Genomic DNA, 26307 nt, shown 5'->3' with positions numbered 1-26307 from the left:
ACTCGCTCGGCCTTGGGCAGGCGGAGGCGAACTGGAGTAGGTATCTTTCCCAGTTCTGGTGTACCAACCAACCCGGAATCTGCACCTCCACCAGTTTGTGCAAGCTTCTCACGACCGACCTACTATGTAGATACTAGCGTCTGCAGAACCAGCGTCTAGGATGGGCAAATTGGGACACCAAAAGTGGAGCTTTCTGGCCAGGGTTCACCTCCTTGGTCCATGATTATTTCATGCTGATTACACGTGAGATGGCTGAGATACACACATCCCTATATATGTACCTTCCCCTCGTGTGTGCGTGTGTGTGTTAGTCAACTATCTAAATTTGGGTAGTATCTTGCTATGTAGCAGGCTGTCCTGGAACTCATGATCCTTTTGCCCCATACTCCTAAGTTCTAGACGCGTACTTCCCCATAAGCTGGAAAAAAAAATTATTTGACAAATTTGTCAACTTCACAGAAGCAAATCCAGAAAGGAAGTCTCCTCTGTTTAAGACAATAAATGGACAATTCTGGACTGCACTTCACTTTAAGGATCAGATAAATGGGATTGTGTGTGTGTGTGTGTGTGTGTGCGCGTGCCCGTGGTTAGTAAACTCTTTTACCCAGGTTATGAGTGAAGTGTTTGGTAGATTCTACCTATTACAATCTGAACTCAAGCCTCTGAAGAAAAGTTCGAGGCCTTGGGGAGCTAAATTTTAAAAGGGAAAGTACAAGCTGGGTTTTGGGAGTGGTGAACACCAGCACTAGGGAGATGGAAGCAAGAAGCTCTCAATCTCGAGGCAGTCTGTGCCACAGAGTGGTACTTTTTCTTAAAAAGGGAATTTGGGATAGGTCTAAGGACTTGGCTTAAGTGGTAGCCCCAATAGGTCAGATGCCCTGATTTTAAAATCTAGTACCAAAGAATTCAAACAACAAAAAGCAAGGGGGAGGCACATTTACTATAGTGAGAAGTCCTATTTACGTGAAGATGGTGGATAGGTTCCACATTATTTCAATAAAAAGTGGGGTGCAGCCAGGCACTGTAATCCCAGCTACTCAGGAGGCTGAGATCTGAGGATCACAGTTCAGAGCCAGCCTGGGCAGGAAAATGTGAGACTCTTATCTCCAATTAACCACCAGAAAACCAGAAATGGAGCTCTGGCTCAAAGTGGTAGAGTGCCTTTGAGCAAGAGTTCAAGGACAGTGCCCAGGCCCTCACTTCAAGCCCTATGACCATTAAAAAAAAGTGGGGTGCAGGAGCAGTGGTGCTTTACCATTTAAGGTTATGAAGATTTTTTTTTTTTTACTAAACCTTGTTTGCTTGTTATAAGCTATATATAATTCACTCATTTCAAGTGTAATATCAGTATTTTAGTACATTTAGGATTGTGTAACCATCACTACGATATATTTCTGAAACATTTTTATTACCCTAAATAAATTAGCAGCCACCTCTTCCCACCCATCCTCCTGAATTCCTTCTATCTGTAGGCAACTATTAACATACTTTCTATTTCCATGGATTTGCTTGTTTGGGATATTTCTGTAAATGGAGTCATACAATGTGTGATTCTTTGTTGACTGGCTGTTTTAGCAGAATGCTTTCAAAATCCATCGTGTTGTGTGTGTGTGTGTGTGTGTGTGTGTGTGTGTGTGTGTGTGTGTGTGTGTTTGGTACTGTCTATCTACTGCCCTTGCGTTTGAGCTCAGGGCCTATCACTTGCTTGCTGGCTGGCTTGCTTCTTTAGCTAGCACTCTACCACTTGTGTCATGCCTCCAGCCCAGCATTTTGCTGGTTATTTTGGAGATGGCATTTCATGTTGGTTTCAAAGGGTGATGCTCTGGAGATCAGCTTTCTGAATAGTTAGTATTGCAGGCATGAGACACCAGCACCTGGTTACTTTATAGTACTTTTGGCAGGTTTTTATGAGTCTATATTTTGAAATAAATTCTCTTTTAAAGTAAGATATAGCTTGTTGCATGTGAAAGGACTCACGGCTGGTTTTCACGACTAGAAGCAGGGTGGGCCTGAGGAGAGAAGGAAGAGAAGGACCTGAGGGGAAACAGCTGACAGGAGCAGCTGACTTGCAGTGACAGTTGGGAAGGGAGGTGTGGACTCCTACCCCGGCCTCCCCACACACTTTCTGCCATCTCTTATGCGGGTCCTGAAACAAAGCTTTCGAGTGGCATGCTGGACTTTAGCGTTCCCCAGGCCCCACCCTCAGCATGCCCCACCCCCTCAGCGCCCCACAGTATGGGTCTCAGCGTGGCCAGGAGGGCAGATCCGGAGCACTGGCCGGCCAAGCCCCTCCCTCTGACTCACTGTGGTGCTTCCGCCCCTCATCTCCTGGGGCGGTGGCTGGGGATGGCCTGAGCCACAGCACCAGCAGGCAAGTAGCAGGCGCTTAGGCTTCTGGTTTGAGACCCGAGGTCGGCCTGTGGGGTTTAAAGGTGGGGCTTCACTGATTCTGGGTCTTCTAGTAGTCCACACCTGGAGGCAAGCTCCTGGCCCGGAGAGAGCGAGGCCATGCGAACCAAGTGTTCTCTTCTTTGGAGATAAACTCTGTCTTGTTTTGGGGAGACTGCAGTGGGAGTAAACTTTGAGTCGAAAGAGAGAGAGGGGGGGGGGGAGGAAGAGAAAGGGAGGACTGGTGGCTCAGGCCTGTAATCTTAGCTACTTAGGAGGCTGAGATGTGAGGATGGTGGTTTGAAGCCAGCCTGGGCAGGACAGCCTGTTAGACTCTAATCTCCAATTAACCACCCAAAATCCAGAAGTGGAGCTGTGGCTCAAGTGGCTAGGAGAGCACTAGCTTTGAGCAGAGATGCTCAGATACAGCACTCAGGCCTTGAGTTCAAGCTCCAGGACTGGCACCAAAAAAGAAAAAGAAAAGAAAACAAGTTCTAGAGATTGCAGATTATTTATTAACATATGCTTTAGAGTTCCCAGGGGCTGGGGAGAAACCCACGGGCTGCTTGGCCTGCCCCAGTATGTTTCTGCTTCTTTGTCATCCTCTCTCTCTTTTTTTTTCCTCCCTTCCTGTGATGATAGGACTTCCTCTGGCTTGGAGAGACCCTCAGTGTAGGTAACAGTGATCCCCATTCATCCTGTCCCCTGGGTGGGTGCACAGAATTGAGCTACCCAGGTTCACACTGGTACAACCAGTATGACAACCTCAGAGGGAGGTAAAGGGGGGTGTGGAAGGGGTATACTGTAACTCTCTTCCCCTGGAACTATTCACTAAACTGGCAAATGGGGGACAAGAGGTGCTAGGTACACTTACTAGGATCCCCTCACAAATTCTCATTGTGGCAAACCCTCCCCCAAAAGAAAACTTTTGTTGCTGATATGAAATAAATAGCAACCTGAAGAGAAAGAAGCCTAGATTTGTTGAGCATCTATTAGTTGCTTATTATTTATAGGCTCTCAGTTAATCTTCATATTCTTCTGTATGCTCATTTTACAAGGAGGCTACAGGAAGTTGAGTAACTGACCTGAGAAAGCACAGTTGGTAAGTAGCCAAACTATTCAGCTCTTAACTTTTCTTCCAGGTTGTCTGCCCAGCCTCTGGTGCTTGTGTGAACAAGGCCTTCCTGGGATTCCAACTTTAAATACAAAATATCTGTCTTTTGGAACCAGGCATGGTGGTCCATGACTCTCTGTAATCCCAATACTAGGGAGGCTGGGTCAGGAGGATCTAGAGTTAAAGGTCAGCTAGGCTAATGTAGCAAGACCAAATCTGAGTAAAAAGAAAAGATCCAGGATGTGGTAGTTCATGGCTGTAATCCTAGCTATACCAGAGGCCAAGGTAAGAGGTTTGCAGCTGAGTTGAACAGGCAAAAACATGAGACTCAATATGGAAAAATAAAAGGAAACAGAATGCCTAAAAGCAAAAAGAACTGAGATGAGGCTTAAGTGAGAGTGCTTAAACTGGTGTCAACAGGCCACGGAGATGCTTGGAGGTCTAATCCCACAGGTGGTGTTCAGCACCAGTTGTGAGTGGAAAAAGCAGAGTGAAAATGCAAAGCCCTGAGTTCAAGCCTAAGTACCAGTACAACAAAACCAACCAACCAAACAAAAACCACATCCAGGCTAAATCCTTGCTAGAATTTGGTTTGAAGGTTGACTAAGTATGAAGATTTGGTCCAAATTTTAATTACCAGGGCCAGGGTAGAAACCTTGACCCTCCACACCAAGCTCTATCTGGAACCAGAGGTTGACCCACAGTTTTCTACAACAGGCTGCCAGCATCCTGGGCAGTAAGCCACGCTTGTGTGGCTGCATAATTGGGTGTTCATTTTTTTCCTGGAGCTTTACCCAGATTTTGCCCTTCTCCATGGATTCCGAGGGGGATGGGAGACTATCTTGACTGGCCTCCTACTCTGAGTGTGACTGTGGATGGTCACTTGTGTTCACAGGGCCTCAGTATCCTCTGCAGAGCCAGCCACTGGGACAAGACTGTGATGTAGGAGGGTTGGCTGCCCCCAGGTGCAGCCTGCACCCTGCTTATTTCTATGGCTGTTCCTGAGTGCCCTGCGCTCAGATTCTGTGACATCTGTGGACATCTGGTGACTGATTAGCAACAGAACTGTCTGGGGCAGGCAGGAGACCACAAAGAACAAGTCAGAGCCCCAGCCACGCCCTCAGCACTGAGCTTTAAGAAAAAAAAAAACAGTCAAATGCATTCAGACAAGAAGTCAGGGGGAGGAGGAAAAAGTGCTGTGGAGCCATTGACCCCACCCAGGAAGTGTGACTAACCCGGAGCATCAGGGGCTGTACAGACGTGCCTGTTGGGTCTGGTGAGTGGGGGCGCTGGGGAGTGGGAAACAGGGTGTCTTGTGAGCTCTACATGCAGAGATGCCACCTGGGCCTGCCTTACTCGAAACCGGTCACTATTCAAGGCTGGGGTGGGGACCTCTGGCCTCGCCCTGCGCACTTATGACCAGGTAGCCTGGTAGCCTGGGTTCCAGGCGCGCTCTGCTCTGTCTAGACCTGCCAGACTCCAAGCTCAGAGCCTCCTTTTGGAGGGGGTGGATGGGGTGGGGCTGGAGGAGAAAGAAAAGGGGAAGTTAGAAGTTGGGGTGGAGCAGCTGGAAAGAAGCAGTTCAAGACGCTGGAGCAGGAAGAAGTGGTGTCAGAGGTAATAAAGTGGGAGGTGGCTGTAAGGAATGATTATGCGGAGGAGAAAACGAAGGAATCCAGAAACCTCCACAGATCAGAACAGGCTTTTATTCAGGGTTAAAGCCTGAGAGGGCTGCCAATCTTCCAGCCAGACTGGAGAGACGAAGATGCACTCTTTTACAACTGAGGTCTTCTTTTATTTAGGCACAGAGAATACAATCAGTCAGGCCAGGAGCCTGGGGGTAATTTGTCACGGGAGAGGGGGCAGGATGGGAACAGGGGAAGGGGTTCTTTGTGCAGAGATTGAAGCTTATAGCATTTGTTTTTAGCAGACATGTCAACTCATGGTAGGGCCCTCAATCTACAGGTTACCCTTTTGCAATGGCAGGGTGTGTTTGGCGAGAGGGAAGAGGGTGGGAGATGATTCAGATTAATTGAGGTCTGCAGCAAGGGCAGTATTTATGACAAAGGTGAGTGGTTTGAGTTGAAGGCATTTCCCATCAGTGGCCAGCAGAGGGAGCTGGGGGCTGTCCAGGACACTTTAGGGGGACACAGATGAGAGCTGGTTGCCAGGGTCTTGAAACTGAGTTAAGGATGATGCCGCCCTGGCACACTTATGCCAGGCTCCAGGTGCCTTCTTTGACTGCAGTCTTGCGGGTTTGTAGGTGGGCCATCTGGCTTGTGCCCAAGCTGCCAATGGAGGAACTTGTAGTCTTTTATCCTAGCCTGTGGGAAGGGGTGTCAGACTTCAATGCCGAATCCCTCAACCAGCCTAGTGGTGAATTTAGATTTGGTTCTCCCAGGCTCCAAGACAGCATTGTGGCAGAGAGTTTGTGGAGAGATGTGGCAGTCGTAACCATATGAATTCAAACATTGGGTATAGGATGGGGTTTAATAGTTCCCAGCAGATCTGGCTGAAGGCAGGGCAGGAAGGAGATGGAGGTGGAGCTGGAGGGCTGGGAGCTGGGATCTGGGGAAAAGAGTACGTGATCCCAGAGAGGCACCTCTGGATGGCTCCTGAGAAGCCCTGGACAGTTTAATGGGACACTTAGCCCCAGCTTTCTGCCCCAAGGCTGCTTCAGTCCATATCTGCCTGTTAAAATCTTGGGCTGTCCTTCAGATTCCATCTGGTGTAATAACTGGAGCTCATTAAGAACTGCTAAACTGGGGCTGGGAATGTGGCTTAGTGGTAGAATGCTTACCGAGCATTCATGAAGCCCTGAGTTTGATTTCTCAGTATCACATAAACAGAAAAAGCTGGATGTAGCTCTGTGGCTCAAGTGGTAGAGTGCTAGCCTTGAGCAAAAGAAGCTCATAGACAGAACCCAATGCCCTGAGTTCAAGCCCCAGGACTGGCAAAAAAACAACAACAACAGCAACAACAACAACAACAATAAACGTCTTTGAGTATCTGCAAGGTAGTAGGCACTAAGAGGTTTAGCTAGATGTGGAATCTAGTTCTGAGAAACAGAATCTAGCTCCTGCTCCAAAGGCCCTCCCTTATAGTCTGGTAGAAGGGGGGACAGTGCCTAACTCTCCTCACTATGGAAGAGCAGAAGATCTAGAAAGGAGCTGGCTGAAGCTCATTGGCAGAGCACTTCCTAGCATGCACAAAACCCTGAGAGAAAGGGGAGAGGGAGGGAGAGAGAAGGAGAGGGGGAGGAAAAGGGGGGGGGGGGAGAGAGAATAAATAAGTTTCCCATCAGAGCATTCAAGAAGAGAATGGTTGGTGAGGGCTATTACAGAAGTGCTGTGCATGTACAGGTTCTATGTTGGGAGGCAGATTCAGATCAGGACTAGATCAGCACTAAGGCTCCTTCTAAGGCTGACATCTGTGATTCTATGACATTCCCCTGGGGGGGGGGGGAAGTTGGCAGGTTCATTAGATGGTTGGCTCCTCATGTCTCTGTGCCATCTAAAGAGGCCACAAGGCCTGGGCCTTTTTTCATCTCTGTGTATTCTTGACCCTGCCCCCCACCCTGAAGTCTGCCTTTGGAGAGCACCCAGCATGGGCCTTGAATGGAATTGAATAGACTCTGTCATAGTCTGCTTGCTAGACCAGTGCACCAAGGTATCAGGTTCTGGAGACATGAAACAGTCCCAACATGCTTCCAGCCAGCCAGCCAGCACACAGGGGCTGAAGTGTGTGCTCCTAGCAGAGAGGGGTGGGAGAACTTCCATAGGAAGCTGAGACACCAAATGGCCCAGAGATTCCTAAGACCGCTGGGGCTTGATATGGGCCTGCGGGGATGTTGGACTTTGATGGAGGCGAGATACTTGGGAACATTGATGAGCCAAAGGGCTGGGACAAGGAGGAAAGACTGAAAGGCCAGATGTTGGGATGGACCTTTTCTCTGGAAGAGCCTGGACAGAGGGTCAGGATATGCAGCAGGATCCTTAACCCTGCTCTAGAACTTCTCAAAAACTGGTAGCTAGGCTCTGAGTCTGATTTTTAGCTAACCCAAAATGGCTTTGAGGCATCAGGAGGGTTTTTTGTGTTTTTTTTTGCCAGTCCTGGGACTTGAACTCTTAGGCACTATCTTTGAGCATCTTTGACTCAAGGCTAGCACTCGACTTGAGTCACAGCTCCACTTTTTTTTTTCTTTTTTTGTAATTTACTGGAGATAAAAGTCTTGCAGACTTCCCTGCTTGGGCAGGCTTTGAACTGAGTCACTGATGCTCACTTAGACATCAGGAGTTTTAAGGATCCCCAGATGATTCAGTTTGCCAAGAGTTCGATGTTATTCTTACAGAATATGCTGCTAGTATTGAGATCACTTCAAACATGTTTCAGAACTGTGGAGGCAGATTTTCTAGGCTGGGGGCATGGGTACTGTTAGGGAAAAATGTAGTAATACTTGAAAATGCACAATAAAGACTTTGAGAATGATGCCCCGGGTGTAGGGACCGTAGCATCAGGGTCTTGAGTTTGGGAGAGAGACTGTATTTAATGCTGAATACAGCATGGGCAAGTGAGAAATTTTATTTTATTTTTTGTCCGGCGTGGGGCTTGAACTCTAGGCCTGGGTGCTATCCCTGAGCAATTTAGCTCACGGCTCGATCTACCACTTGAGCCACAGTGCCACTTTTGGCTTTTTCTGCTTATGTGGTTCTGAGGAATCAAACCCAGGGCCGCATGCATGCAGGGCAAGCACTCTACCACTGAGCCACCTTCCCATCCCTGCAAGTGAGAATTTTTATCTAAGGAGCAGAGTAAGGGGTCAAGGAGTGGAAAATTACTGAAAGAAATGGTAGGGGTAAGGAAGGTTCTGTCCAAACTGACTTAACAGGATTCTAGAAGAAGTTTGTCCAGGTTGATCAGAAATCACCTGGAGGGGGAGTGGAAGATAAGTGAATCTGGTCAGAAGAGGAGATGACTGAATGTGGAGGGAAGGAGGATAGGGACTTGTGACTAAACAGGCCTAGCAAACTGGCCCAAACTGGATTTTGCAAGGAAGTGTACTGATGGGCCTAGGAGAAGATTCAAAAGCCTGAGGGATTTTTGGACAAGGAACCTTTGTGAGTGGATAAAATTATATAAGGTCTCAAGGTAATTCTATTGGGCAGCTAGGGTGATGAAGGAGCTGGTAGCCAAACCTCTTTCATCAGAATCCTGAAATGTCTGAGGAAGGTGGGTTAATTTTGTCCTAAGTTCTTATTTCAGGAACAGAATGACAAGGCTGGCAATTGGCTCACTCCATTTCTCATTCTGAGCTCTTCCTGCCAGCTTGGGTGGGGCGGCTACCACTTCCCACCTGAGTCACCAGCTGGTGGGCTGTCTGTAGCAGGGGATGTGGGCATACCATGTGATCCTATGTGGGATGAAGAAACTTTAGCTCTTCCCCGCCCCCTGACTGACTCCCAGTCTCAGGGAAATGTGACACCAAAAAAAGAAAAGAAAAGAAAAATGCCTTCCACTATTTTTAGGTTGATAATGGAAAGTCATAATTCAGATGGTATTTCATAGCCATTATTACTAAGGCTCTGCCTCCCCTTCTCTTTTCTACTCAGACTCAATACCTTGCTCTTCAAGCTACCATTCAGAGTCTCTTCTCCCCTCCGGCAGCCTCAATCTCCAAGAGTCCTCTAATTAATTAATTTATTTATTATTAATATTATTATTATTATTTTGTCGGTCATGGGGCCTGAACTCTGGGCCTGGGCGCTGTTGCTCACGGCTAGCACTCTACCACTTGAGCCTCAGCACCACTTCTGGCTTTTTCTGCTTATGTGGTTCTGAGGAATTGAACCCAGGGCCTCATGGATGCAAGGCAAACACTCTACCACTGAGTCACCTTCCTAACAAAAGTCTTCTAATTTTACAATTTTGTTTTTGTCGGTCATGAGGTTTGAGCTCTTCAGCTCAAGACTAGTGCTCTACCACTTGAACCACAGCACTACTTCCGGTTTTCTGGTGGTTTATTGGAGATTAGTTTCATGGCCTTTCCTGCCAGAGCTGGCTTTGAACTGTGATCCTCAGATTTCATCCTCCTGAGTAGCTAGGATTACAGGCATGAGCCACCAGTGCTCAGCTATTATTTTCTACTTTATATTTTCACCTTCAGTTTCCCCAGACCTTAATCCAACACCACAGAGGCAGAGAGCCTTATAAAAACCTTAACTGAGCTGGACATTGGTGGCTCATACCTGTAATCCTAGCTACTCAGGAGGTTGAGACCTGAGTCAGCCTGGGTAGGCAAGTCTTATGTCCAATTAACCATCAGAAAATTGGAAGTGGAGCTGTGGTTCATGCTAGCCTTGAGTAGAAGCCCCCAGGCCCTGAGTTCAAGTCCTATGACTAGCAACCCCCCCAAAACAAAACAAAACAAAACCAACCAACTAACAAATGAACAAAAACCTTAGTTGAATGGACCTATGTGTTATATTAAGTGCTTGCTGGAATTTAGTCTCTACATTTTAACCCCTCATTCCCACCAAGAAACCAGCTAACAATGGGAACATAGAAAAGACAGTGAATGAAACTGTAGTGATTATATTTTTTGAATTAAAAAAAAAGATAATGAGTTTTTAAAGATGTTTGCCTTTAGAATTCTCTCCCCGTTCTAATATATTTTGTCCAAGGAATTTTGGCCCTGCTGACCTACAGAATAATGATGGCATTCATCATCCTAGTACTGGAGGCAAGCTAAGCACTCAGAAGTGATAGCTGATGCCTGGGAATGAGACACAGTTTCAATATGAGATCCAAGCTGGCCTCATTCTCACGATCTTTATGCCTCGGAATGCTGAGTACTAGGATGTTACCATGGCCAGCCCCCCCCCCCTTTTTTTAAAAATCAAAATGGATATATAGAATTTTGCTAAATGGTTTTCTCTACATGTATTGGAATTTATATTTGGTAGTATATATAATACACACACACACACATATACACAAATATGCTTCACACATATATGTTTATTAATAGGGCGGTTGAATCTCAGAGATTAAACCAACCTTGCATTCCTGGGATAAACCTCATTTGGTCATCATCATCATTATTATTATTTTTTTGTCGGCTTGAACTCTGGGCCTGAGCTCTGTCCCTCAGCTCTTCAGCTCAAGGCTAGTGCTCTACCATTTGAACTACAGCGCCACTTCCGTTTTTCTGATGATTTATTGGAGATAAGAGTTTCACGGACTTTCCTGACCAGGCTGGCTTTGAACCGTGATCCTCAGATCTCAACCTCCTGAGTAGCTAGGATGAACCACCAGATATCATTATTTTTTTGGTTGGTTGTGGGGCTTGAAGATCAGGGCCTGAGTGCTGTCCCTGAGCTCTTTAACTCAAGGCTAGTGTTCTACCACTTTGAGCCACAGCACCACTTCTGTCTGATATCTTAGTGGTTAAAACCTGCCCAGCTGTTTTTTTTTTTTTTTTTTGGTCCGGTCATGGGGCCTGGTCTCTGGGCCTGGGCACTGTTCCTCAGCTCTTCAGCTCAAGGCTAGCACTCTACCACTTGAGCCACAGTACCACTTCTGGCTTTTTTCTTTTTTCTTATGTGGTGCTGAGGAATCGAACCCAGGGCCTCATGTATACAAGGCAAGTACTCTACCACTGAGCCACCTTCCCAGCCCTGCCCAGCTGGTTTTGAATTGCAATCCTCGGATATCAGCCTCCTGAGTAGCTAGGATTACAAGCATGAGCCACTGGCACTTGGCTTATTTATTTATTTTCATGCTGATACTAGGGATTAAACTCAGGGCCCGTGATCACTCCATTCACTTATTCACAGCTAGCACTGTCTTACAGACTTGTTTAGTCTCAACTGGCTTCAGATTGTCCTCTGGATCTCAGACTCCCGGGGTTTACAAGTGTGAGCTACTGATGTATTGTTCCAGTTGAAGTTTTAATAGGGTGCTGAGTTACAGAAAGGCATAGGGGTTTGGGATTCTGAGGGGGAAGTAGCCACTGACTATGGGAGGCTGAGGAGAAGAAACACATGACAACAAAGGTTGGCTACTGCAGAAATAAAGCCTTTAGGGTAACAGCTTCAGAAGAATAGATAGATGGCTGCTGTGGCACACTCTGGGCAGGGTATCAGACCTTTTCCTCTAAGTTCATCTTCTCTATTTAGTGAGAAAGTATGTGTAAAGGGAGTGGACTTGACAGTTGCATTTCTACAGAAGAAACTCTTTAGTCAGATAAGAGAACTTCATAGAGGGGCTGGGAAGGTGGTTCAGTGGTAAAGCGCTCGCCTTGTATGCCTGAGGCCCTGGGTTTGATTCCTCAGCACCACATAAACAAAAAGAAAAAAGCCGGAAGTGAGCTGAAGAGGTGAGGTACAGCGCCCAGGCCCAGAGTTCAGACCCCACGACCGGACCAAAAAAAAAAAAAGAGAACTTCATAGAAAGTTCCTTCCTGCAGCTGGAGAAAAAGAGATGGTCAGGAGACCCTGAGACTACTTCTTTAGAGTACTCAACAACCAAAGTACACCATACCCTGGGGTATTACTTTCTGAGCCACAACACAGGTAATTTGTTTCTTTTGGAGTGAGCATTCCCAATTTTTCATTTAATTTTAATTTAATTATTTGTTTATTGTGTGTGTGTGTGGTCTTAAACTTGTGATCCTCCTGTCTCGAGATCTTCCTTGTTGATTACCAGGGTATGCCACCAGGGCCAGCAGTATTTTTTATTTTTAATTTCTTTCTTTTCTTTTCTTTCTTTTCTTTACTTATTTTGGTGCCTGTCCTGGGGCTTGAACTCAGAGACTGGGCAGTCTCTGAGCTATTTTTCTCAAGGCTAGTGCTCTACCATTTGAACCACAGCTCCACTTCTGGCTTTTTTGGTAGTTAATTAGAGATAAGAATCTCAAGGGCAGGCAGCTGGGCGCCTATGGCTCACACCTGTAATCCTAGCTACTTAGGAGGCTGAGATCTGAGAATCATGGTTCAAAGCCAGCTGGGGCAGGAAAGTCCGTGATACTCTTATCTCCAATAAACCACTAGAAAACTGGGAGTGGTGCTGTGGCTCAAGTGGTAGAGTGCTCACCTTGAGCTGAAGAGCACAGGGACAGCACCCAAGCCCAGAGTTCAAGCCCCACAACTGACCACAAAAAAAAAAAAAAAAAAAAAAAAGAAAGAAAAAAGAAAAGAAAAGAATAAAGAATCTCAAGGGCTTTCCTGTCCAAGCTGGTTTTGAACCACAATCCTCAGATCTCAGCCTCTAGGATTATAGGCATGACATGCCTGGTTTCCTAAGCTTCCTTTGGTCAAGGCTAGCACTCTACTACTTGTGCCACAGTTCCGCTTCTGGCTTTTTTGGTAGTTAATTGAGATAAGAGTCTTACAAGTCAGCTGCTGGTGGCTCACACCTGTAATCCTAGCTACTTAGAAGGCTGAGATCTGAGAAATGTAATTTAAAATCAGCCCCGTCAGGAAAGTCTATGAGACTCTTAAGTCCAATTAACCACTAGAAAACTGGAAGTAGCACTATGGCTCAAAGTGGTAGAGCTCTCAAGAGCCCAGGGACAGTGTCCAGGCCCTGATCTCAAGCCCCATAGCCAACAGAAAAAAAAAGTCTCATGAACTTTCCTGCCTGGGCTGACTTTGTTTTTTTTTTTTTTTTTTTTGTTTAATGATGTTGACCATGTACCTTGTTTATGTTTTCAGTTCAGTAGTGTTAAGTGGGCTCACATCATTATGAAGCAGGTGTTTAGAAGATTGAAACCATGCCATTGAATAGTCTACCTTTTTGCCCTTCCTCCAGCCCCTGACAACCATCTATGTGTTTTCAGTTTCTGTGAGTTTGGCTTATTTAGATTCCATGCATGAGTGGAATCACACTGTGTCTGCTATGCGCTGGTGGCTCAAGCTTGTATTCCTAGCTAGGCAAGAGGCTGAGATCTAAGGATTGTGGTTCAAAGCTAGCCTGGGCAGGAAAGTCGTGAGACTCATATCCAATTAACTTCTTCCAAAAGTCAGAAGTGGAGTGTGGTCCAAGTGGTAAATCGCCAATCTTGAGTGAAAAAGATAAGCAAGAATGTGAGGCCCTAAGTTCAAGTCTCAGTATTGGTGTGTGTGCATATGCACATGTGTGCGCATGTGCGCGCGCACACACACATACATACACAATATTAGCTGGGTTTTGTATTGTGGGGGCCATTGATGATCTTAGCAAGAACTGTGGTGGTGGATCTCAAGGGAGGAGCCAGATGCAGTGAGTAGAATTATGTGCGGAGGGAGGTAGAGTAAAATACATCTTTTTTTTTTGGGAGGGGGGGGTCAGTTGTGGGGCTTGAACTCAGGGCAAGCTAGAACTCAGGGTGCCATCCCTTAGCTCTTTTGCTCAAAGCTAGCATTCTACCACTTTGAGCCACTGTGCCTGGGCTGACTTTGAATTGTGATCCTCAGACCTCAGCTTCCTGAGTAGTTACTAGGATTACAGGTATGAGCCACTGGTGCCAAGCTGATTTTAAACTTTTCTAATATAAGCAGTGATTAGTCAGAAATCTATACCCCAAGTTTACACAATATCCAGGATTCAGGATAGATGAGAAGAATGTCTGAGAAGTCATGGCAGGAAGAAGACACTGGCCTAGAGGTCTGAGATCTAGTTTCCATGAACTACCCTCACTAGCTATGTGATCTTGGTCTTACTGTCTCTGCCTTATTATTATTTTTTTGCCTGTGTAATAAAGCCAGGACAATCTTTTCTTGGGCTCCTAGATGTAAAGTAGTTGATGAATATGTATAAATATATACAAAGTATATGTATATATAAAGAATATATATATATATATATATACAGATATATCTATATATCTATATATATATATATTAGTTGATGAAAACTTGGCCTCCTGGACAGGCTTCCCCAGACCAGTGTAAGAGGCAATTATTGTGGCCTTTGTGATAACTATGGCTTCTTTCTTTCCAGATCTGGAAACAGTATGTACACACCAATCCCCCAGAGGTAGGTAGTGTGTCCCATCTCCTCAATCCTCTTCCCATATTCTCTTCAAGGGCTTTTCCTCCCTCTGCACTGCTGTCCTCATTCCCAGACCTCAGGCCCAGGCCTGTTCAGGTCTCTCCTTGAGCCAGGTCTCTCCTTGTGGGCCCTGGACACTGCCAACCCTCTCTCCCTTCCCACAGTGGCTCTCCATTCCCAGCCTCGGTACAAGATCCTGGCCTGCACATATGGCGAGTGGAGAAGCTAAAGCCAGTGCCTGTGGCACGTGAGAACCAGGGCATCTTCTTCTCAGGAGACTCTTACCTAGTGCTGCACAATGGCCCAGAAGAGCTCTCTCATCTGCACCTGTGGATAGGTAAAGGGTTTGGGCTGAGTGAGGGATGTGGCCTGGGCAGGGGTGGGGGCTGGCATGGTTCTCAAAGGCTTTTTCCTGTCCCCTCCCACCTGTCCCAGGCCAGCAGTCATCTCGGGATGAGCAGGGGGCTTGTGCTGTGCTAGCTGTGCACCTCAATACCCTGCTTGGAGAGAGGCCTGTGCAACATCGTGAAGTGCAGGGCAATGAGTCTGACCTTTTCATGAGCTACTTCCCAAAGGGCCTCAAATACCAGGTCAGAACCCACCTCCACACACCCACCCTTGGGGCTTCTCTCAGAGTCAGCATTGCTTCTGCTTCTGTTATTTGTGTGTGTGTGTGTGTGTGTGTGTTTGTGTGAGTGCTAGTACTGGAGCTTGAACTCAGGGCCTGGCCTCTGCCTGTTGGCTTTTTGCTCTACCACTTGATCCATACCTCGAATTCCAGATTTTTGGTGATTACTTGGAGATATGGTTTCATGGGCTTGCCTTCCAGGATTGACTTCAAACTGTTATCCTCAGATCTCAGCCTCTTGAGTAGCTAGGATGATAGGCTTGGGCCACTGGCACCTGGCTCAACCCTGTTTCTGGCTAGTTTGTACTCTGTCAGAGCTTCCCCAGTACACTCAATCATGTTTCTCCCCTTTTCTTCCCATCTTCCAATGGGAAGGGGTGCAGAGGGACCTGGGTCTATCAGCCAACTCAGACAAGCCTTCTGGTTTGCAGGAAGGAGGTGTTGAGTCAGCATTTCACAAGACGGCCTCCGGTGCCACCCCAGCTGTCATCAAGAAACTCTACCAGGTGAAAGGGAAAAAGAACATCCGTGCCACCGAGCGGGCGTTGAGCTGGGACAGCTTCAACACTGGGGACTGCTTCATCCTGGACCTGGGCCATGTGGGTAGATGTCCAGACCGGGCACTTGTGTTGGCACTATAGTTGAAGGGGGCAGGGCCTGGAGTTGGGAAAATGGAGAGGAGTCAAGAAGCTGTAACCCCTCTCATTCCCAGTGGATCGATGCAAGCATGAGAGGAAGTCCTTATATTTAGCCCTTAGCATCCACAAGGAATCATTTCCAAGCCCCACCAGGGACACCAAAATCCACGGATGCTCAAGTCTCTTATATTTTCCATGACTCCTAATATTACATTGTGAATGCTGTTAAAATAGTTGTTTTACTGTATTGTTTAGGGAACAATAACAAGAAAGAAAAAAAAAGTCTGTTCAGTTCAGATGCAGTGTTTTTTTTTTTTCTGAATATTTTCTTCTTTTTTGTGTGTGTCCCAGTACTAGGGCTTGGATTCAGGGCCTAGATAATTGTCCTTTAGTGTGTGTGTGTGTATATATATATATATACACACACACCATTCTACCATTCTACCATTGAGCCAGCTTCCCAGCTCCCATTTCTGGCTTTTTCTGTGTATATGGTACTGAGGAATCGAACCCAGGACTTCATGCATGCGAGGCAAGCACTCTACCACTCTACCACTAAGCCACCTTCCCAGCCCATTCATTTGCCTTTTGTTGTTGTTGTTGTTGTCAGTCCTGGGGCCTGAAATCTGGGCTTGGGCGCTGTCCCTCAGCTCTTTAGCTCAAGGCTAGTGCTCTACCACTTGAGCCACAATGCCACTTCTGGCCTTTTCTGCTAATGTGGTCCTAAGGAATTGAACCAAGGGCCTCATGCATACAAGGCAAGCACTCTACCACTGAGCCACCTTCCCAGCCCCTCATTCACTCTTACTCACTCATTCAGTACAGATTTACTTTGTATCTAAATATGTGCCAGCTCTGTTTTAGCAGTGGGTGAATGCCAGGTAACAATACAAAAGAAAACATCTCTTAAGCCAAGCACCGGTGGCTCATAGCTGAATCTTAGCTACTCAGGAAGCTGAGAGCTGAAGATTGTGTTTTGACGTGAACCTGGGCAGTAAAGTCTGTGATACTCTTATCTACAGTTAACCAACCAGAAAACCAGAAGTAGAGCTATATGGTTCAAGTGGTAGAGCATTAACCTTGAGTAAAAAACAAAAACAAAAACCTCAAGAACAAGGCCCAGGACCTGAGTTCAAGCCCTGGGCTCTCTCTCAGTCACACACACACACACACACACACACACACACACACACACACACACACACACACAAGCCCTGGGCTCTCTCTCAGTCACACACACACACACACACACACACACACACACACACACACACACATACCCCTACAACTCTGGAAATGGAAGTGGAGCTCAAGTGGGTGGAGTTCTAGCCTTGAGCAAGAACATTCAGGACAGTGCCAGGCCCTGAGTTCAAGCCCCAGGATTGACACAAAATAACAACATCTTTTCTCTGAAGCTTACTTTTAAGAGAAGGGAGAAAAGAGAAATATGCTTAAGTATATGACATGATGTGGTGAAAAAGAAAATGGTGAGAGAAGTGACAGGCAAAAAGCACTCTCACAGAGTGTTGTCACTGCTTTTCTCTGAGGCCTCTGTCTCCTTGATTATCTGCCTCTGGGGACAGTTCTTCTGGGAGGAGAGCAGGGGCAGGACTCAGGCAGCTGGCTATGACTGGACTCTTTGCTTCCTTGCAGAACATCTTTGCCTGGTGTGGTGGGAAGTCCAACATCCTGGAGCGCAACAAGGCGAGGGACCTGGCCTTGGCCATCTGGGACAGTGAGCGGCAGGGCAAGGCCCAGGTGGAGATCATCACTGATGGGGAAGAGCCTACCGAGATGATCCAGGTTGGAGAATACTGGGGTGGATGGCCAGATGGCCAGCAGCAGTGATAGGCCAGAAGTGTGTGGATGGCAGATAGAGGATGGTAGGGGCACTGCTTGGGGCTATGACTAGCTCACATAGTGTTTCTGTGTGATGCAGAATAAGCAGCCCCTCCAGGTGCACAGTTGGGACAAGCACCCTGGGTATGGGTAGAGTGGACTCAGCCCTGGATCATTTCTGCTTGGGGCGCTAGTGTGGGACAAAATGTACCCCATAGGAGCATGCTGAGAAAGAGCTACATTTATAGTTTAAATGGTAATTCAGTGTCAATTGAGAAATAATTGCTAGTATTTGAGTCTTAGTGTATATATCGTACATTCTATAATTGGTCATGCAATGGATATGTTATAGAAATAAATAGTATTGAAAAGAAATCTAATTTGTTATCTTAAAAATCTAATGTGGGCTGGGTACCTGTGGCTCATGCTTGTAATCCTAGTTACTCAGGAGGCTGAGATCTGAGGATTATACTTCAAATCCAGCCCAGCAGGAGAAGTCTGACAGACTCTGGCAGATCTTGAGGGGTGGTGTAAGTGAGCACTCACCATGGGCAGAAAAAAAGGGAAAGGTTCTAGTTTATGGCAGCACACACACACACATCTAATCTGGATGTGATGGCTTGGAAGCTTTGGGGCAGAAATCCCACCCTACTTGATCTGCTCTGGTTCCTGTAGGTTCTGGGCCCCAAGCCTGCTCTGAAGGAGGGCAACCCTGAAGAAGACCTCACAGCTGACCAGACCAATGCACAGGCTGCAGCTCTGTATAAGGTGGGGCCTTCCCCTGGGACCAGTGAGGGGGTAGGAGCCTACATAGAGCAGCTGAGGGGGCCTTGGGGCTGAAGACAAGAGGAGGATGTGGGAAGGTGGATCTAGGAACCAGGGGACTTTATGCAGGGGTTGCTGAGGCAGACATCGGTATTGGGCGGGAGGGAGAAGGGGAAGGGAAAGGGGTGGGAGTTGGGGAGATGGTCGGTGATAAATGCCATTTCACTTCTGGTCCCTTCTTAGTGAAGGTTTCAAGCCAGGACTGAGTTTTAATTCTTTTAAATCTGTGCATTCTGAAATGAATTTAGGGCCTGGGTGCTGTGTGGGGAGGTGATGGGTTGGAGAAGGGCACCTTGGGTTTGCTTTTCAGGGCTTATTTTCTACCATCTGCTCCTCGGTGATGGGGCTGAGGCTCACCGAAGAGGCAGGCCTGGGCAGCAGCCTTGGGCTCAGGTGAGGATTGGGATGTGAATGCTGCCTGTCCTTCCTAGGTCTCTGACGCCACTGGACAGATGAACCTGACCAAGGTGGCAGACTCCAGCCCTTTTGCCCTGGAGCTGCTGATCCCCGATGACTGCTTTGTGCTGGACAATGGGCTCTGTGGCAAGATCTACATCTGGAAGGGTATGTGTGGCTCCTTCCCACCAGCCTGAGGTCTCTGTAGCTGTCCTGAGCTGAACAGGTTTTCCACTGCATGGATCAGCCTGCCCCTTGGTGGCCACTCCCACCCCATAAATCTAGGTGGTGGCTCTCTAAGTAAAGCCAGCTTCAGAATCCACAGAACCTGCTTCAACACATTGTTGGGCACTGCCCAAGAGATTCACTTTTGGAGGTGAATCCTGAGCAGGCATACCTAACAGGTTCCCAAGGGGTGCCCTGTAATCCCAGAGAGCACACTTTGAGAATCATTGTCCTAGCCCTTTCCTAGGCCTCCAGAGCTTTTGGTCCCCTGACCAAAGATTTTTGTCATGAGGTGTGACAGAGGTAACTTTTAGATAAATTGTCACTTTATGCGGTACAAAGAAAACTAGCAGAACTTGTTTTGGGAAGAGATGTTATCAACTAGAAAGAAATGCTGTTGGGCAGAAGGCTGTCCGGCTTTGACGATAGGAAAATATTGAAACTAAAGATCCTGAGTATCCAGGCACTTTTCTGTGGTTTTCTTTCTTTCTTTCTTTCTTTCTTTTTCTTTCTTTCTTTCTTTCTTTCTTTCTTTCTTTCTTTCTTTCTTTCTTTCTTTCTTTCTTTCTTTCTTTCCTTCTCTCTCTCTCCCTTTCTCTCTCTCTCTCCCTCCCCCTTCCTTCCTTGCTTTTTCACTCAAGGCTAGCACTCAACCACTTTGAGTCACAATGCCACTTTGGGTTTTCTGGTGGAGACAAGAATCTCACCGACTTTTCTGCTCAGGCTGGCTTTGAACCATGATCCTCAGATCTCAGCTTCCTAAGATTATAGGCATGAGCCACTGGCGCCAGCTAGTTGTCATTTCTTGATCTTTTCTTACCTGATCAGATTATAAACTTCTGTACTTCCCTGAAGTTCTTGATGACACAGCATTTGCTCAATAGATAGGGTTGAATGAACCAAGGCTGAGAAATCACTAGTTCCTATTCTGGTTAGTAATAGTGGTGACTTGCTGTTGCAGGAACTGACCTGGAGCAGCAAGTCCACTATCAAGTTTCTAAAGATTAAGAAACATTAATTAACCCTTAGGGTGAGACTAGCCCTCTGTTGCTGAGACTCATGTGACCCCTAAGGCCAATGTCAAGCCCCATAAAAGGGTCTATAATCCTCAAGCAAGGAACCATTGCAGAAAGAGAAAGCAGAGAAGAGACAGGCAACTTGGAGGCCAAGAAGGAAAATGCCTAATAGGTTGGCGTGGAGCTGGGCAGTTCACTGAGGAAGGACCCAGAGGGTTAGTTTCAGATCCTCTGTACTTCTTAGGACTCTGAGAGCCTGGCTAGAGTATCTGTCCTAGAGAAGCTGCCCTCCTTACGAGCACAGGCATTGCCTGAAGGTGTAGGTGATTTCTGTAGTGCTGTCTCTCTCTCTCTCTCTCTCTCTCTCTCTCTTGCTCTCTCTCTTAGTCTTGAGGCTTGAATTCAGGGCCTGGGCACTGGCCCTAAGCTTTTGTACTCAAGGCTAGTGTTCTACCACTTGAACTGTATCTCTATTTTTTTCTGGTTAATTGGAGATAAGAGTCTCATAGACTTTCCTGCCTGGGTTGATTTTGAACCGTGATCCTCAGATCTCAGCCTCCTGAGTAGCTAAGATTACAGGCATGAGTCACCAATGCCCAGGTTGTGATATTCTTTTTTTTTGTCAGTTGTGGGGCTTGAACTCTCCACCTGGGGGCTGTCTCTAAACTCTTCAGCTCAAGGCTAGCACTCTACTACTTCCGGTTTTCTTGTGGTTAATTGGAGATAAGAGTCTCAAGGACTTTCCTGCCTGGGCTCGCTTTGAATTGTGATCCTCAGATCTCAGCCTCCTAAGTTGCTAGGATTACAAGTATGAGCCGCCAGTGCCCAGCGTGGTATTCATTTTTATGTGCACTTTGTTAGCATGATAACTAAGCCACCATTGGCTTGTTGAGTTAATTAGAGTCAGCTTGCCACCACACAGTTAGAGGTGAAGGGAGACAATCAGAGTTCTCTGAAATATTTCTGAGCAGATTTTGATCAGACCAAGGCAGGAGTGAAGGTTTTGTCTTAGCTTGGAGCTGGCAGCTTCCTGGGAAAATTCTTTAGCAACTGACTTCATACTGCTAAAGAGTCCCTTAACATTCTTGGAATCTCCTGGTCCAGTTGTTTATAAAGTTGTCAGCTATCCTGTGACCATTCCCTGCCTTAAATTTGCTTAATTAAGTAGGATGAAAGCCGGGACACTGGTGGCTCATGACCATAATCCTAGCTACTCAGGATGCTGAGATCTGTGGATCACGTTTCAAAACCTACCTAGGCAGGAAAATACATGACTCTTATCTCCAATTAACTACCTGAAACCAGTAGTTCCGTGGCTCAAAGTGGTAGAGCACTAGCCTTGAGCAAAAGAGTTCAGGGTCAGTGCCCAGGGCCTGAGTTCAAGCACCACAACCAACCAAAAAGAAAAAAAAATAGATGAAGATTAGAGAGGTTCACTTTTTAAAAAATATCTTCTTTCTGTTATCCAGGGCGAAAAGCTAATGAGAAGGAGAGGCAGGCGGCCCTCCAAGTGGCTGAGGACTTCATCTCCCGCATGCAGTATGCCCCTAACACTCAGGTAAAGAGACACCCACACCCCTAGCCCCTAGCCCCTAGTCCTGGGGCCCTTCCCAAGCCTCCTGCCCTTCAGACCAGATAAAAGGAGCAGGACAGCCTTAGGAGTCAGGAACACTCACGCCTCCTCTCACACCCACCTTGGAGAAGGTCCTTCTCAATCCTTCACCGTTTACAAGTGTGTTATTGCTGGGCTGCAGTGGCTCATGCCTATAATCTTAGCTGCTCAGGAGACTGAGATCTAATGATTGCAGGTTGAAGCCAGCCTGGGCAAGAGAGTCTGTGAAACTTGTACCTCTAATTAACCAGCAAAAATCCAGAGGTGAAGCAGTGACTCAAGTGGAAGAGTGCCAGCCTTAGTGAAAAAGCAAAGGGACTGCACCTAGGCTCTGCATTCTTGCCCCAATATCAGCACCAGGAGAAAAAAAAAAAAAAAAAACAAGTGTTATTTTAAAGAGGATGTTGGGCAATATGTTATGGGCTGATTTTCACCCTGGGAACCTTGTATTTCTCCTCTTGGCCGCTGTTTCTGGCTGCTGCAGCCTCTTGTCACCCCAGCACAAGGATTCTATAGGTCATTCCCATATAGCTCATCCATAACTGATGGCATCTCCAAAACTACATCCATGCACCTGATATGATTTTTTTTTGGCGGGCCTGGGTCTTGGACTGAGGCCTGGGCATTGTCCCCAAGCTGCTTTTGCTCAAAGCTAGTACACTTGAGCCACAGCACCACTTCCAGCTTTTTCTGCTTAGGTGGTACTGAGGAATGGAACCCAGGGCTTCCTGCATGCTAGGCAAACATTCTACCACATTCTAGCCACATTCCCAGCCCATGATGTGTTCTTAGCTTGTATCTGCGATCTTGTGTCTGGTCTTGTCTGAGGGAGCATTTCTAGCCTGGACAGCATATAGACTTGGGCCTAGGGTGCCATTTCCTCTCTGGCAGAGGCAGAGATGGCTGCCAGGTCAGCCTTATTTCTCTCCCATTGTCCTGCAGGTGGAGATTCTGCCCCAGGGCCGCGAGAGTCCTATCTTCAAGCAATTCTTCAAGAACTGGAAGTGAGGGAGAGAGGGTCTCTGTGTTTGCTTCTGTCCCTTCCCTCGCCCCTGGGCTTCCTGTCCGTGCTTTCCTCTGGCTGCCGGGTCAGTGCTGAGGTACCCTCTGCAGATGGAAAATAAAGGAAAACAAGTGCCTTCTCCAGCTTTCTTCCCGTGCTGCCTGCTCTGGGCTGATTCCTATGTCCTACCTGCAAGACACAGAAGCCAATTCCACAGCCTCTGAGGGGCCAGCACTGGCTTTGCAAAACCAAGACAGAAGTGCCGGAAGTGCTAGGGGCTGGCAGGCACTGCTGTGAACCCAACAGGGAAGTGCATGGCACCCAGGCTCAGGGCTGCTTTAGCTAGGGTTTAGTTCAGCTTCACATTCCCTGACAGAAGGTTGTGTCTGTGATGAATCTCCACTAGACCCAGTTTTCCTTCCTTCCTTCCCTCCTTCCTTCCCTCCCTCCTTCCTTCCTTCCTTCCTTCCTTTCTTCCTTCTTCCTTCCTTCCTTCCTTCCTTCCTTCCTTCCTTCCTTCCTTCCTTCCTTCCTTCCTTCCTTCCTTCCTTCCTTCCCTCCTTCCTTCCTTCCTTGCTTCCTTCCTTCCTTTCCTTCTTTCTTTCTGTCATTCCTGGGGCTGGGGCTGGGTACTGTCCCTCAGAACTTCAGCCCAAAGTGCTCTACCAATTGAGCCACAGCGCTACTTCTGGCTTTCTAGTGGTTAATTGGAGTCTCACAAACTTTCCTCCCTGAGCTGGCTTTGAACCGTGATTCTCAGATCTGTCTCCGGTAGCTAGTGAGCCACCAGCCCCTGGTCCCAGTATTTCTTTATACACCCTAAAAAAGTTCCTGCAAGGCAGATTTGAATGATTATGCTGGCAGAGCTAGAGGATCGTGGCCTGCAGTACAAATCTGGCAGCTTCTTCACAGATATGGTGCGTTGATAGACCTGGCTGTTTTTACCCTGCTGCTCCAGGGTAACCTCCACCCTCTCCCCCTTGTTCTTCTGTGCCAGTCTTGGGGCTTGAATTTAGGGCCTGGGTCCTTTTTTTTTGTCAGTCATGGAGTTTGAACTCAGGGCCTAGGCTCTGTCCCTGAGCTTTTTCACTCAAGGCTAGTGTTCTACCACTTGGGCCATACCTCCACTTTTGGCTTTCAGTGATTAATTAGAGATAAGAGTTTCATGGATTTTCCTATCCTGGCTGGCTTGTAGCCACAATATTTAGATTTCAGCCTCTAGAGTGGCTAGGATTATAGGCATGAGACACCAGGACTTGCCCCCCCCCCCCTCCCGCCCCTACTCCCCCAGTAATGTGGCTTAAACTCAGGACCTTACATTCTTTGTGTGTGTGTGTGTGTGTGTGTGTACTGGGGCTTGAACTCTAGGCCTGGGTGTTGTCCCTGAACTCTTACTCAAAGTTAGTGAGTGATAACTCTATTTTCAGCATTTTGTGGTTAATTTGAAGTAAGTCTCACCAACCTGAGATAGCTTCAAATCATGTTCCCCAGATTCCAGCCTCCTGAGTAGCTAGTATTACAGACAGGAGCCACTGGTGCCCAGTTTACTCAGCTTTTTTGTTCAGCATTGGCTCTTCACCACTTGAGCCATGCCTCCAGACTGGCTTCAAACCTCAATCCTCCAGATCTCAGTTTCTTGAATAGATAAGATTATAGGCATGAGCCATTGATACTCAGTTCATTTTATTGTATAATGGTGTGTTAGTAAAGTATCAAAGAGGAAAGAGAGCCAAATAGCAAGAAGAAAGAAGCAGCCAAAAAAAGTCCCATCTTAGAGTATGTGCATGACAAGCACAGGGTGTGAACCCAAGGGAGCCTGGACCAGAGGCCGTGTGACCCGGAAGGGCTCGAGTTGCCCTGACTCATCCTACCTTTGTACCATAAGGAATATTGTGGCTTTTGAGCTATGACACAATGGATTCTCTGTTCCACATATAAACAAACATCAAGTTTATCTTGCTGATTCTATGTCAGAAGCATAGAAAAATGAGGTCCTGTGTGTGATCCTCTCCCAGCCCTTGTCTGACAATCTACACAGGATTTACGCCCCGGATTTTTGTGTCTGTGCTGGTCCTGGGGCTTGGATTCAGGGCCTAAGCACTTTACCCTGTGCTTTTGTGTTCAAGGCTAGCACTGTACCACTCAAGCCACAGTTCCACTTCTAGCTTTTTGGTATTTAATTGGAGATGAATTTCACAAATTTTCCTGCCTGGGCTGGCTTCAAAACATGCTGCTCAGGGCTGGGAAGGTAGCTCAGTGGTAGAGTGCTTGCCTTGCATGCATGAGGCCCTGGGTTTGATTCTTCAGCACCACATAAGCAGAAAAAATAAAAAAGCCAGAAGTGGCGCTGTGGCTCAAGTAGTAGAGTGCTAGCCTTGAGCTGAAGAGCTGAGGGACAATGCCCAGGCCCAGAGTTCAGGCCCCACGACCGGATCCAGAACACGCTGCTCAGAGCTCAGCCTCTAGAGTAGCTAGGAGTATAGGCATGAGCCACCAACCTTCAGCTATTTTACTGAAGCACAACTTCCTGTGTACATGGTCATTGACTGGATTTTTTTACAAACAGGGTTGAGAGTTGGGGGGGTACACCTCTCCTTTTTAGATCTATCTAGTATTTTATGTTTCCCATGAAATGCCTAGGTTTTCCCAAGAAAAATATAGAATTAGCTCATCTTCTCATTCCCATCCCCAAACCAGGCCATCAGCAGAATTGCAACTTAAAAATTCCTGGGCTTATCCTGAAGCCTGAATACGTGAGCACTCTGGTCTGGAGGAAAGAAAGGCTGCTGCCACCCCTGCTGAGGTCACTGGCTCCCTTCCAGCCAGAGGCTCCCAGGACCCTCAAGGCCTGGTTCCTGATGTGCTGGGAGCTGTGTTCTTAGCCTGCTAAATGAGTCTGAGAACAAGCAAATGGAGAGGAACCACACATCCTGACATTTGCTCCCAAGTGGAGGCTGAGCTGCTTTTCAACATTTCCTCCCTCTGCCTCATGCACAGTGACTTTCCTGCCATCTCTGCCAGTCAGCTGAGGACAGTTCTAGAGGAAGTCTTGGGAACAAAGTGTGACAAAACTGCAGGGTGAAGCTACATCTGGAGGCATACTGCTGGCAGTAGTCACAAGTTCCTTCTAGATTTGGATAGAGCCACCTCTAGTGATTCAGTCCCAGAGAGGGCTGCAGGGGTTGGGCAATAGTCACCCATAGCTCCCCTTGAGGGAGAACGGGAACCTGGTGTGTCTCTTACCTGTTCCTGCCTCAGATCTGATTCCCTGGTCAGTGGGGAGCAACAGAGCCAAGGTTGGAAGGAGAACCCAGTGTGGACCTACTAGTTATCATTAACAAGAGCCAGGATACCTCATCCCACTGGCTAGAGCTTACACTGGGTCTCTGGTCCTACAAGTGCAGCCATAAGGAAAATGGACTCCTGCAAGCTTAACTGGAGTTCAGCCAGTGTGCAACTTCTCGTTCCTAGGGCCCTGAAGAGACAGCCTCCTGCCTCTTCCCCCTTCCCCCCTGCCCCCAGACCGGGGACAAGAGAGTCATAAGAAGGCCTTGCAAGACCTGGCTTGGAAGAAAATATCTGAGACCCATAC

At 47.2% G+C, this 26307-nt stretch overlaps 1 protein-coding gene across 4 annotated transcripts; it reads left to right on the top strand.

Moving 5' to 3' along the window:
* Positions 1-2325: 2325 nt before the first annotated feature.
* Capg (capping actin protein, gelsolin like) lies at positions 2326-22871 on the top strand. 4 transcript variants are annotated; one of them, XM_042690477.1, is made up of 11 exons: positions 2326-2371; positions 3447-3490; positions 14483-14518; positions 14698-14870; positions 14969-15123; positions 15593-15760; positions 17453-17602; positions 18314-18406; positions 18895-19027; positions 21570-21658; positions 22655-22871. In XM_042690477.1, exons 3-11 carry the CDS (start codon positions 14496-14498, stop codon positions 22718-22720), a joined length of 1050 nt encoding a protein of 349 aa, XP_042546411.1. In that variant the 5' UTR covers positions 2326-2371; positions 3447-3490; positions 14483-14495; the 3' UTR covers positions 22721-22871. The 4 variants fall into 4 exon arrangements, with proteins under 4 accessions (XP_042546411.1, XP_042546410.1, XP_042546412.1 ...); XM_042690476.1 differs by lacking the exons at positions 2326-2371; positions 3447-3490 and adding an exon at positions 4662-4778; XM_042690478.1 differs by lacking the exons at positions 2326-2371; positions 3447-3490 and adding an exon at positions 5098-5119.
* The last annotated feature ends 3436 nt before the right edge of the window (positions 22872-26307 follow it).

This window comes from Dipodomys spectabilis, unplaced genomic scaffold (genome assembly GCF_019054845.1).
Source record: "Dipodomys spectabilis isolate Male_0828 unplaced genomic scaffold, ASM1905484v1 ptg000137l, whole genome shotgun sequence".
NCBI lineage: Eukaryota > Metazoa > Chordata > Mammalia > Rodentia > Heteromyidae > Dipodomys > Dipodomys spectabilis.
This window is presented reverse-complemented; position numbering and strand designations above follow the sequence as displayed.

Excerpts from the sequence above, each read along its gene's own strand:
- Capg (XM_042690477.1), top strand. The coding sequence starts at position 14,496 with ATGTACACACCAATCCCCCAGAG. Across the intron at positions 15,761-17,452 it reads TCATCCTGGACCTGGGCCAT|AACATCTTTGCCTGGTGTGG; the intron begins GTGGGTAGATGT and ends GCTTCCTTGCAG. Across the intron at positions 18,407-18,894 it reads AGGCTGCAGCTCTGTATAAG|GTCTCTGACGCCACTGGACA; the intron begins GTGGGGCCTTCC and ends TGTCCTTCCTAG.